We start from the raw sequence: 12,198 nt of genomic DNA, 5'->3' as shown, positions 1-12,198 counted from the left end.
CCTACTTTAAGATAAATGAGTCAGGATGTACAGATAAGCTGATGTAACAGTTATCTTACTGTCGCCTTTAACAATGCTACACTAATTAATCGTTTTTAGATAATTACATTGTGATGTGCTGTCTCCAACTACAATTAATTGATACTAGGTACTTCAGTATTTAGTGAAGTGGGGACATAAAGCTTTATTTCGACTCCACAGAATTACCGATATATTGATTATTTACTGTTCACCATGGCAACGGAAATAGTCCAGTTGTAGAGGAACATAATAGTAATGACACATTGGGACATGGCTGAGAATTAGTCAGGACACTCGTGGGACATGGCTGAGAATTAGTCAGGACACTCGTGGGACATGGCTGAGAATTAGTCAGGACACTCATGGGACATGGCTGAGAATTAGTCAGGACACTCGTGGGACATGGCTGAGAATTAGTCAGGACACTCGTGGGACATGGCTGAGAATTAGTCAGGAAACTCGTGGGACATGTCTGAGAATTAGTCAGGACACTCGTGGGACATGTCTGAGAATTAGTCAGGACACTCGTGGGACATGTCTGAGAATTAGTCAGGACACTCGTGGGACATGGCTGAGAATTAGTCAGGGTTTTTAAAGTAAGGAAGCTCATAACTACAGCTTCATACATAGTATTGGATTGTATTGTTAGATATTCAGTTTTGTCATTTAACTTAAAAAATGTTTTATCAAAATTGATACTTGAATATATGAATGAATGTATGAATACAATTTAAACCTCAAATGAGAAACAAGTATCATTTTTAGAAATGTTTTCAAGAGTTATCTTTCTTAGCACAGATATGATCTTGTACATACTATGTAACATTTCTATAAGGTAAATTAAGCTTCAAATCAACAAAAGAAAGTACCCACAAACATTGACATTTGACAGTATTACAGATAGAACAGGACAAGCATTTGATGTCATATGTAGGCGAGTTCTTGCAATGTTCAATTTGACTAATATTGACTTAAATTTGAACAAATTTTTTTTAAGATTATTTGCATTTTACGTAGAGATGGAGGGCTAGAGGTAAAATGTCAGACACCTTAACCACTCGACCAACTTGATCTTAATCTCTGGGTCACCATAGTCAAGTTGTTACTGAGATGTCAGATATTTTACCACTTGCTCTCCATCTCAGGGTCACCATAGACAAGTTGTTACTGAGATGTCAGATATTTTACCACTTGTCCTCCATCTCAGGGTCACCATAGACAAGTTGTTACTGAGATGTCAGTTATTTTACCACTTGCCCTCCACCTCTGGGTCACCATAGTCAAGTTGTTACTGAGATGTCAGTTATTTTACCACTTGTCCTCCATCTCAGGGTCACCATAGTCAAGTTGTTACTGAGATGTCAGATATTTTACCACTTGCCCTCCACCTCTGGGTCACCATAGTCAAGTTGTTACTGAGATGTCAGATATTTTACCACTTGCCCTCCACCTCTGGGTCACCATAGTCAAGTTGTTACTGAGATGTCAGATAATTTACCACTTGCCCTCCATCTCAGGGTCACCATAGACAAGTTGTTACTAAGATGTCAGATATTTTACCACTTGCCCTCAACCTCAGGGTCACCATAGTCAAGTTGTTACTGAGATGTCAGATAATTTACCACTTGCCCTCCATCTCAGGGTCACCATAGACAAGTTGTTACTAAGATGTCAGATATTTTACCACTTGCCCTCAACCTCAGGGTCACCATAGACAAGTTGTTACTGAGATGTCAGATATTTTACCACTTGCCCTCCATCTCAGGGTCACCATAGTCAAGTTGTTACTGAGATGTCAGATATTTTACCACTTGCCCTCCACCTCTGGGTCACCATAGTCAAGTTGTTACTGAGATGTCAGATATTTTACCACTTGCCCTCCATCTCAGGGTCACCATAGTCAAGTTGTTACTGAGATGTCAGATATTTTACCACTTGCCCTCCACCTCAGGGTCACCATAGTCAAAATGTTACTGAGATGTCAGTTATTTTACCACTTGCCCTCCACCTCTGGGTCACCATAGTCAAGTTGTTACTGAGATGTCAGTTATTTTACCACTTGCCCTCAACCTCTGGGTCACCATAGTCAAGTTGTTACTGAGATGTCAGATATTTTACCACTTGCCCTCCACCTCTGGGTCACCATAGTCAAGTTGTTACTGAGATGTCAGATATTTTACCACTTGCCCTCCACCTCTGGGTCACCATAGTCAAGTTGTTACTGAGATGTCAGATATTTTACCACTTGCCCTCCATCTCAGGGTCACCATAGACAAGTTGTTACTAAGATGTCAGATATTTTACCACTTGCCCTCAACCTCAGGGTCACCATAGTCAAGTTGTTACTGAGATGTCAGATAATTTACCACTTGCCCTCCATCTCAGGGTCACCATAGACAAGTTGTTACTAAGATGTCAGATATTTTACCACTTGCCCTCAACCTCAGGGTCACCATAGACAAGTTGTTACTGAGATGTCAGATATTTTACCACTTGCCCTCCATCTCAGGGTCACCATAGTCAAGTTGTTACTGAGATGTCAGATATTTTACCACTTGCCCTCCACCTCTGGGTCACCATAGTCAAGTTGTTACTGAGATGTCAGATATTTTACCACTTGCCCTCCATCTCAGGGTCACCATAGTCAAGTTGTTACTGAGATGTCAGATATTTTACCACTTGCCCTCCACCTCAGGGTCACCATAGTCAAATTGTTACTGAGATGTCAGTTATTTTACCACTTGCCCTCCACCTCTGGGTCACCATAGTCAAGTTGTTACTGAGATGTCAGTTATTTTACCACTTGCCCTCAACCTCTGGGTCACCATAGTCAAGTTGTTACTGAGATGTCAGATATTTTACCACTTGCCCTCCATCTCAGGGTCACCATAGTCAAGTTGTTACTGAGATGTCAGATAGTTTACCACTTGCCCTCCATCTCAGGGTCACCATAGTCAAGTTGTTACTGAGATGTCAGATAATTTACCACTTGCCCTCCACCTCTGGGTCACCATAGTCAAGTTGTTACTGAGATGTCAGATATTTTACCACTTGCCCTCCATCTCAGGGTCACCATAGTCAAGTTGTTACTGAGATGTCAGATATTTTACCACTTGCCCTCCACCTCTGGGTCACCATAGTCAAGTTGTTACTGAGATGTCAGATATTTTACCACTTGCCCTCCATCTCAGGGTCACCATAGTCAAATTGTTACTGAGATGTCAGTTATTTTACCACTTGCCCTCCACCTCTGGGTCACCATAGTCAAGTTGTTACTGAGATGTCAGTTATTTTACCACTTGCCCTCAACCTCTGGGTCACCATAGTCAAGTTGTTACTGAGATGTCAGATATTTTACCACTTGCCCTCCATCTCAGGGTCACCATAGTCAAATTGTTACTGAGATGTCAGTTATTTTACCACTTGCCCTCCACCTCTGGGTCACCATAGTCAAGTTGTTACTGAGATGTCAGTTATTTTACCACTTGCCCTCAACCTCTGGGTCACCATAGTCAAGTTGTTACTGAGATGTCAGATATTTTACCACTTGCCCTCCATCTCAGGGTCACCATAGTCAAATTGTTACTGAGATGTCAGATATTTTACCACTTGCCCTCCACCTCTGGGTCACCATAGTCAAGTTGTTACTGAGATGTCAGATATTTTACCACTTGCCCTCCACCTCTGGGTCACCATAGTCAAGTTGTTACCGAGATGTCAGATATTTTACCACTTGCCCTCCATCTCAGGGTCACCATAGTCAAGTTGTTACTAAGATGTCAGATATTTTACCACTTGCCCTCCATCTCTGGGTCACCATAGTTGAGTTGTTACTGAGATGTCAGATATTTTACCACTTGCCCTCCATCTCTGGGTCACCATAGTTGAGTTGTTACTGGGATGTCAGATATTTTACCACTTGCCCTCCATCTCTGGGTCACCATAGTTGAGTTGTTACTGAGATGTCAGATATTTTACCACTTGCCCTCCATCTCAGGGTCACCATAGTCAAATTGTTACTGAGATGTCAGATATTTTACCACTTGCCCTCCATCTCAGGGTCACCATAGTCAAGTTGTTACTGAGATGTCAGATATTTTACCACTTGCCCTCCATCTCTGGGTCACCATAGTTGAGTTGTTACTGAGATGTCAGATATTTTACCACTTGCCCTCCACATCTGGGTCACCATAGTAAAGTTGTTACTGAGATGTCAGATAGTTTACCACTTGCCCTCCATCTCAGGGTCACCATAGTCAAGTTGTTACTGAGATGTCAGATAGTTTACCACTTGCCCTCCATCTCAGGGTCACCATAGTCAAGTTGTTACTGAGATGTCAGATATTTTACCACTTGCCCTCAACCTCAGGGTCACCATAGACAAGTTGTTACTAAGATGTCAGATATTTTACCACTTGCCCTCCATCTCAGGGTCACCATAGTCAAGTTGTTACTGAGATGTCAGATAGTTTACCACTTGCCCTCCATCTCAGGGTCACCATAGTCAAGTTGTTACTGAGATGTCAGATATTTTACCACTTGCCCTCCACCTCTGGGTCACCATAGTCAAGTTGTTACTGAGATGTCAGATATTTTACCACTTGCCCTCCATCTCAGGGTCACCATAGTCAAGTTGTTACTAAGATGTCAGATATTTTACCACTTGCCCTCCATCTCTGGGTCACCATAGTTGAGTTGTTACTGAGATGTCAGATATTTTACAACTTGCCCTCCATCTCAGGGTCACCATAGTCAAGTTGTTACTGAGATGTCAGATATTTTACCACTTGCCCTCCATCTCAGGGTCACCATAGTCAAGTTGTTCCTAAGATGTCAGATATTTTTCCACTTGCCTTCCACCTCTGGGTCACCAAAGTTGAGTTGTTACTAACAAGTCATATATTTTACCACTTGCCCTCCACATTTGGGTCACCATAGTTGAGTTGTTACTGAGATGTCAGATATTTTACCTCTTGCCCTCAACCTCTGGGTCATCATTGTCAAGTTGTTACTAACAAGTCATATATTTCACCACCTGCCCTCCACATCTGGGTCACCATAGTTGAGTTGTTACTAAGATGTCATATATTTTACCATTTGCCCTTCATCTCAGGGTCACCATAGTCAAGTTGTAACTGAGATGTCAGATATTTTACCACTTGCCCTCCACCTCTGGGTCACCATAGTCAAGTTGTAACTGAGATGTCAGATATTTTACCACTTGCCCTCCACCTCTGGGTCACCATAGTCAAGTTGTTACTGAGATGTCAGATATTTTACGACTTGCCCTCCACCTCTGGGTCACCATAGTCAAGTTGTTACTGAGATGTCAGTTATTTTACCACTTGCCCTCAACCTCTGGGTCATCATAGTCAAGTTGTTACTGAGATGTCAGTTATTTTACCACTTGCCCTCAACCTCTGGGTCACCATAGTCAAGTTGTTACTGAGATGTCAGTTATTTTACCACTTGCCCTCAACCTCAGGGTCACCATAGACAAGTTGTTACTAAGATGTCAGATATTTTACCACTTGCCCTCCACCTCTGGGTCACCATAGTCAAGTTGTTACTGAGATGTCAGTTATTTTACCACTTGCCCTCAACCTCTGGGTCACCATAGTCAAGTTGTTACTGAGATGTCAGATATTTTACCACTTGCCCTCCACCTCTGGGTCACCATAGTCAAGTTGTATCTGAGATGTCAGATATTTTACCACTTGCCCTCCATCTCAGGGTCACCATAGTCAAGTTGTTACTGAGATGTCAGATATTTTACCACTTGCTCTCCATCTCAGGGTCACCATAGCAAAGTTGTTACTGAGATGTCAGATATTTTACCACTTGCCCTCCATCTCAGGGTCACCATAGTCAAGTTGTTACTGAGATGTCAGATATTTTACCACTTGCCCTCCACCTCTGGGTCATCATAATCGAGTTGTTACTGAGATGTCAGATATTTTACCACATGCCCTCCACCTCTGGGTCATCATAATCGAGTTGTTACTGAGATGTCAGATATTTTACCACTTGCCCTCCACCTGTGGGTCACCATAGTCAAGTTGTTACTGAGATGTCAGATATTTTACCACTTGCCCTCCATCTCAGGGTCACCATAGACAAGTTGTTACTGAGATGTCAGATATTTTACCACTTGCCCTCCACCTCTGGGTCACCATAGTAAAGTTGTTACTGAGATGTCAGATATTTTACCACTTGCCCTCCACCTCTAGGTTGCATGTTAAAATCCATGTGGGCTCGTACTGACCACAGGTTACCGTAATTTCCTGCTTATTGCCCGCAATTTTTTACATCAAAAGATTGCTTAATGCGGGCTATATGTTGTAAACTATTTCACACATATAGAAAATTGCTTCAGTAACCCTCTTACTATGCTAAGGTATTTTCATATGGGCTTTACCCATACGGGGTATTTCTTAAATTCAAAACCTATTTTTAAACAAAATATATGATATATGTACTATTATTAGTATACACTACACACTATATATGAACCCTGATAAAATCGACCTCCAGTAACTTTAATATCTTGAAGTATTTTGTTGGTCCGAAGTATTTATTATGCAGTGTATCCTCGACAATCGAAAAACTCCAATAAAAATCCTCAACCGAAAACTTACTAGACCGTGAATATCTGGACTGTTATATTCCATTTACTTAGAATCAGTTCCCTCACATTTCTGTCCCAATTGTGAGTTTTCCAGACTATTGCTGTCCGAATTATCACAGATCCATTGTAGTTTTAACTGAACTTGAATACTCTGAACAGTTACCGTGCTCTTGCTGGCTTTCAGTAAACAGGGTTTGATGGTATTGGTTTCTTTTGAACTGCTCTTTGAAAAATAGCTGTCTGAAATAGTTCTCAGGAGATGAACACTATTACTGAATAGTTGTAAAATTTCGCTGGTGTAAAATTTTGTGATTTATTGTTTGGAACTTCTACGCGGGGATTTATTTTCGCAAATTATATTTATAGTCTTTGAAATCGTCATTCACATGACAGGCTCTGATATTTAAAATTATGATTATGATAAACTTTGTCAGATATTATTTTTTGTGAATTTGGATGAATCCGCAAAATTAGCGAAAGAAAAAGCCCTGCGAATAATAGCAACTATACAGTACAAATGATTTCCTTCCGTGCGCTGTCTCCTGTGTAAAATGTCTTTTTTTATTAACTTATCCAGTAATAAAGAAGAAATACAAACAAAATGTGTATCATTATGATATATTTATTTTCTTCCTTTATATTTGCAAAGCAGACTACATGTAACTTTTTCTTAAAATGTCTATAACAGTCAACAGTACCCAAAAAAAGGACAAAAAAATTAATAAAATATTGACTGCTTACTTGCTACATATAGCAAAACAAATATAATTCAATAGAACAAAATTGAATTCTGTTCATCAGAAAATCAACTAGAACAGAAATAAAAAGCAGAAAAAATTGACAATGTGTTGTACCTTGTAAGCGTTTTTTCCTACAGGGTAACCTACGATCAGCACCTTAACTTGAGGTTAACATAGTTCTACAACAATTTAACAATGCTATGAGATTGCAATTTTAACAGAAAAAAGTCTACATTTAGCCTAATCAAAATAACTTTACATATCACCATTGACCCCTAAAATCGGATATAGTTTGGCCCTAGACAATGGAAAGTAGAATTCCATGTCAAGATTTTAGGGGTCAAAGGAGAAATCTAATATTACTGTACATGATGGCAGAAACTTAACGGACATAAATGTCCCTACAACTTAATAAAGAAATAAAAAAAAAGTTTGAAATGCTATAATGAATAAATGAAAAAGTAAAATGTATGTTTAAAGGAAGTAGTCAACATCATTCTAATGACAAGTATACACGACTACTGATGTATAATACAATTCCTGAAGTTCACAGTACCTGATATCCCCTATTCAAGAAGAATGGCATGTTCTGTCTGCATAGACAGACAATATACATTTACATGGGGGACTATATAGTGTAAGGGTCAAAGGTCAAATTGAATAATGACAAGTTGATCAAAAGGTCAAAGGCTACAGAATGAATAGGGATAGGTTGGGATTTCACTTCACAAGGTCAAAATCATAATTATACAAGAGAGATAGAGAGAAAAAAAAAATTGCTCTGAGATCCAATCGGTACTCTATCATAATGACATCACCATTGCGTTACCCTAATGTATCAATATATATACATGTATTGTATACAATTCAATTATTCATACAATCATTCTAACAAACCAATCACGCCCAGCAATGTAATAACATGCTAATCGTATACGTGATAATGATACTGGAAATAATGATCTGGGCAGTCAATGATTAATGTAAGATATATACTGTAAGATATGTGGTCTGTCTATCATACAGGTACGTGTGTACCAATTACATACACATGTACGACACACATACATATGGGGTGGTAGATATGTCTAAAACAAATATTTACACCATCAATATCTAACCTTGCTACGTTAGCTTCACAAATGGCCAACTGCAAGCTCATATCGATTATGTCTAAAGATATTTTTTCCAATAAAAAGAGGAGTTTTTGTAAACGGGGATTACACTAGGGGATGATACACAACATTGCAGGGACTGGGGCTCGCCTTTAACCTGACGCAGGTATCTAACAATACATCACTACACTTAGGGATCAAATATGGATGACATGGAACAAGAAACTGTTACTACTGTAACAGGAAAAAATATGGATGACATACAGCTTATATCTATAAACATATATACCTTCAACTAGGAATAAAAAAATTTTATCACTGGCGCTCTGACTATTAAGATGAATTTAAATTTAATTATAAATGATCACAATGTAGATATAGTAAAACAGGAAAAAATAACAACAATCTTGTTCAATAACAAAGGTATTAACAATAGAAGAAGTTCATTCACTAAGAATAACTGGCACCTCTCAGTGTCAACCAATCAGCTAACATCTTTTATCAACCAATATTATCTGTGTCAACCAATCAGATAACAGATAACCTCTGTATCATACATACAACACAGGTTAAACTGTGTCAACCAAAAATTCATCTCTAGCTTGACCAATCATATCATAGGTAACATGCTTGCAATTAATTCTGACCAATGAAATTGTTTTTAACATAGCAGCACCATAACCTTTAGAGGGGACACCATCATTGTACCTTTACAGGTATTTCAGCATTCAGAGGGCACAAAAAGTTTAAAAAATGTAGAAAATTACCATTTAAAACTAAAACATTTAATGCCATAGAATTCATCTAGGTCATTTTCCTCTAATTATAATATAATTATAGAAAATGTGAGTACATGTAAAAACTATTCATCTTGCTTAATTAGGTTCTAATGTGCGTTTAATTTGATGGAGAAAAAGAGTTGTGACGTCATGGAAACTTACACCGGATCTTATTATAGCTTACTTGTTCACTGCAGTAGTAATTGATGATTACTTTTTGTACTCTTTGAAATTTGAAACACTTAACATTAGACTACAAGAGGAGAAAAATGTAATTAACAATAAAAACCTTAATAGATTTTTCTTCGACTAAAAATGGAGCAAAAAATCTGAATTGGGTAAACAGGTGTGACAGATAGGCAAAGCCAACCTAGAGGTTGTAAATCAACTAACTTTACATGATTAGTTGTTAACAAAACAAGACATATAGCATTATAAGGCAGTATAGAGCCTTGAGAAGAATTTGAACATCCATAAAAAAAACCATTTAAAGATTTTGAACGACAATATTTGAACAACTTTTCGTGGATAAAATGACTTTCAAGATAAATGGGTAACATTGACTGACTTTGTGATTTCCTCACAACACTGAAGTGTAGTTTAACTCTTTAGGGAAAAAATGGCTGTCGAAACTAAAAAGGGGCCCTGATACTGTAGTATGTATATGTATATAGCTGCATTTTCATGAAGGTCAAATCATTCATACATTCTATGTTGAGTAATTTTGACAATAAATTGCGCCTCGTGGGTTAATTTCTCGGGTATGTTTCTCTGAACCCATTAATGAATTTTGTTGTATCAACACCAAGGTCTTTTTCCTCATACGTAACCAGCTATGAGGTTATACTACTTTATCATATATATATATCACTATATCACCTAACTTTAAATGACAATTCTTCACTACTTGTAAATATGTATAAAAATTGAACATTTATTGAATTACTATCATAATTATTGAGGCTAATTATACATCTCTCTACTTTAGCATATTTTCTACTAGTTTAAATGAATCAAAGAAAAAAAAAAAAGAAAAATATGATGATAATTATTAACATTATCATTATAACATGTTAACACAATCTCAATATTTAATATGAGATAATATAGAACATTTATACATAAGTAGGACCTATAACAAAAACCATCTACAACCGCCACGATATGTTCACAACTACATCAATATTCAAAGTTCAAAGTTCATTCACAGCATTGGAAATATTACAGCACTTTGCTTAAAGCAACTACATAAAGAACAAAAATACTAGGCCTAGACCGTAAATCTAACCGACATGTCAAAAGTTTGTTCATTCGGTCTTGTTTGACGTCTCCTCAGAAATGTCATCTACTACACTACTGGAGCCGGATATATTTAAACTTGCATCAGCTTTTGGCAATGGGGAGGATGATGAGTTATTGGAAGAGCTTGGAGACTTAGTACTTAGGGTGACGTGTTTGTCGGACCCACTGTCCACAGGTTTGGTCGCACTACCTGGTGAAATGGCTGACTTGTGTTGCAGCCTTGCAGTTTTGGCCATGTGCGAGTCAAGCTGACAATGAGACTTATACTCCTGAACAGTTGAGAATGTATCTGTACACAGTCGACATTCATACTGAATCTGTTCTAGCTTCAGCATCGGGTTCACATTTTCGGGGTATTTTCCGCCAGGGAAACAAATGGTTCTCTGATGTGTCACACAGGCCTCCTTGGCTGGGTACACCATTTGGCATTTCTTACAGATGTAGCCAACGTCAACAGTGGATTCACGTGCACAGCTGTAATCAACGCCTCGCACCAACGAACGCAGACTTGAGATAGACTTACAGTCCTGTGTGTATTGAGCAATGGTAGCTTTAGGTTCCATCAGTTTGACACCAACATCTTTAATGGCTTGGTGTGGAATCTGCAGTAAAGGTAGAGGTGTTCCAAATGTCAGGGGGTCGTAGGGTAGAAGTGGGTCTGCACCTGGAACACAGGAGCAACAACAAATATTTAAAAATGTAGAGATAAAATATGATACTACTTTCAAGCGTTTTATTTAGATCATTTGGAGTCCTTTATACAATATAAATCAATGAACAAATAAATCAGGAGGGTTTCACAAAAGTTTAAATTTAAATATGTAATTATGTTTATTGTATAGTCATCGTTACTATTAAGTATATAAATCTGTATTTCCCGTTATTTAGATATTGGAGTGAACATACCAGGGATAAGTCCAGGCTGTAGGAAGGGGATGCCCATTCCTGGGAGGTAACCAGGTAACCCGGGGTACATGTACGGCATCATGCTGGGGTCAAACCCGGGTAACATGCCAGCCATTGGAGACATCAGATGGGCACTCAGATTGGCAAGGGACATTTGGACATCACCAGCATTGGACTCCTTCTTCGCTGTAAACCACAAGGATAGCCATTATTATTGGAGACAAGGTAAATCAAAGTCTAGCTCTTACCAGTAATGTTATAATATTATCAATTTTCAATGAAATGGTCCAAATCATGCAATTGACTGAAAGACCATACAATATATTTCTCTCTCAGAACTCTCTCAATAGACCAAATCCTACCTGGTGTCCGTTTGTCTGCCTCCCGCTTCTCGGTACTCTTCTCACTGGATTTCTTATGCTCCAATTTTTTCACATCTGGCATCAGGTCGTTTGGAAGGAATGAACCACCCAAGCCTGAAAAAACAAATGGTAAAACAATTAAAATTTATCTTTATTATGTCATGACATTTACATGAACAAAACAATAGTATTAACAATAGAATTAATTCAGTTAAGGAAGGAATTTTCATAAAAAAAAAAGAGTAAAGCTTTAAACTTGTATCATCGATTAATTTGAAACTCACAACCTTTTGAAGGCATTTGTTTTTACTGAGATCTAAATGAAGATGGATGGTAGCATCTAAT

At 38.3% G+C, this 12,198-nt stretch overlaps 1 protein-coding gene across 6 annotated transcripts in view; it reads right to left on the bottom strand.

Annotated features, from left to right (window-relative positions):
• Nucleotides 1-7,255: 7,255 nt before the first annotated feature.
• Nucleotides 7,256-12,198, bottom strand: part of LOC138316208 (zinc finger homeobox protein 4-like) — a 325,938-nt gene continuing 320,995 nt past the window's right edge. For all 6 annotated transcript variants that reach the window (XM_069257789.1, XM_069257790.1, XM_069257792.1 and 3 more), the window contains 3 exons: nucleotides 11,854-11,967; nucleotides 11,492-11,677; nucleotides 7,256-11,249 (listed from right to left, as the gene is read on the bottom strand). In XM_069257789.1, coding sequence (XP_069113890.1) covers nucleotides 10,591-11,249; nucleotides 11,492-11,677; nucleotides 11,854-11,967 — 959 coding nt within the window. In that variant the 3' untranslated portion in view covers nucleotides 7,256-10,590. The remainder of the gene's footprint in view (nucleotides 11,250-11,491; nucleotides 11,678-11,853; nucleotides 11,968-12,198) is intronic.

The sequence above is a fragment of the Argopecten irradians genome, chromosome 2, assembly GCF_041381155.1.
Source record: "Argopecten irradians isolate NY chromosome 2, Ai_NY, whole genome shotgun sequence".
NCBI lineage: Eukaryota > Metazoa > Mollusca > Bivalvia > Pectinida > Pectinidae > Argopecten > Argopecten irradians.
Note: the sequence above shows the minus strand (reverse complement) of the source record. Positions and strands in the feature narration are given on the sequence as shown.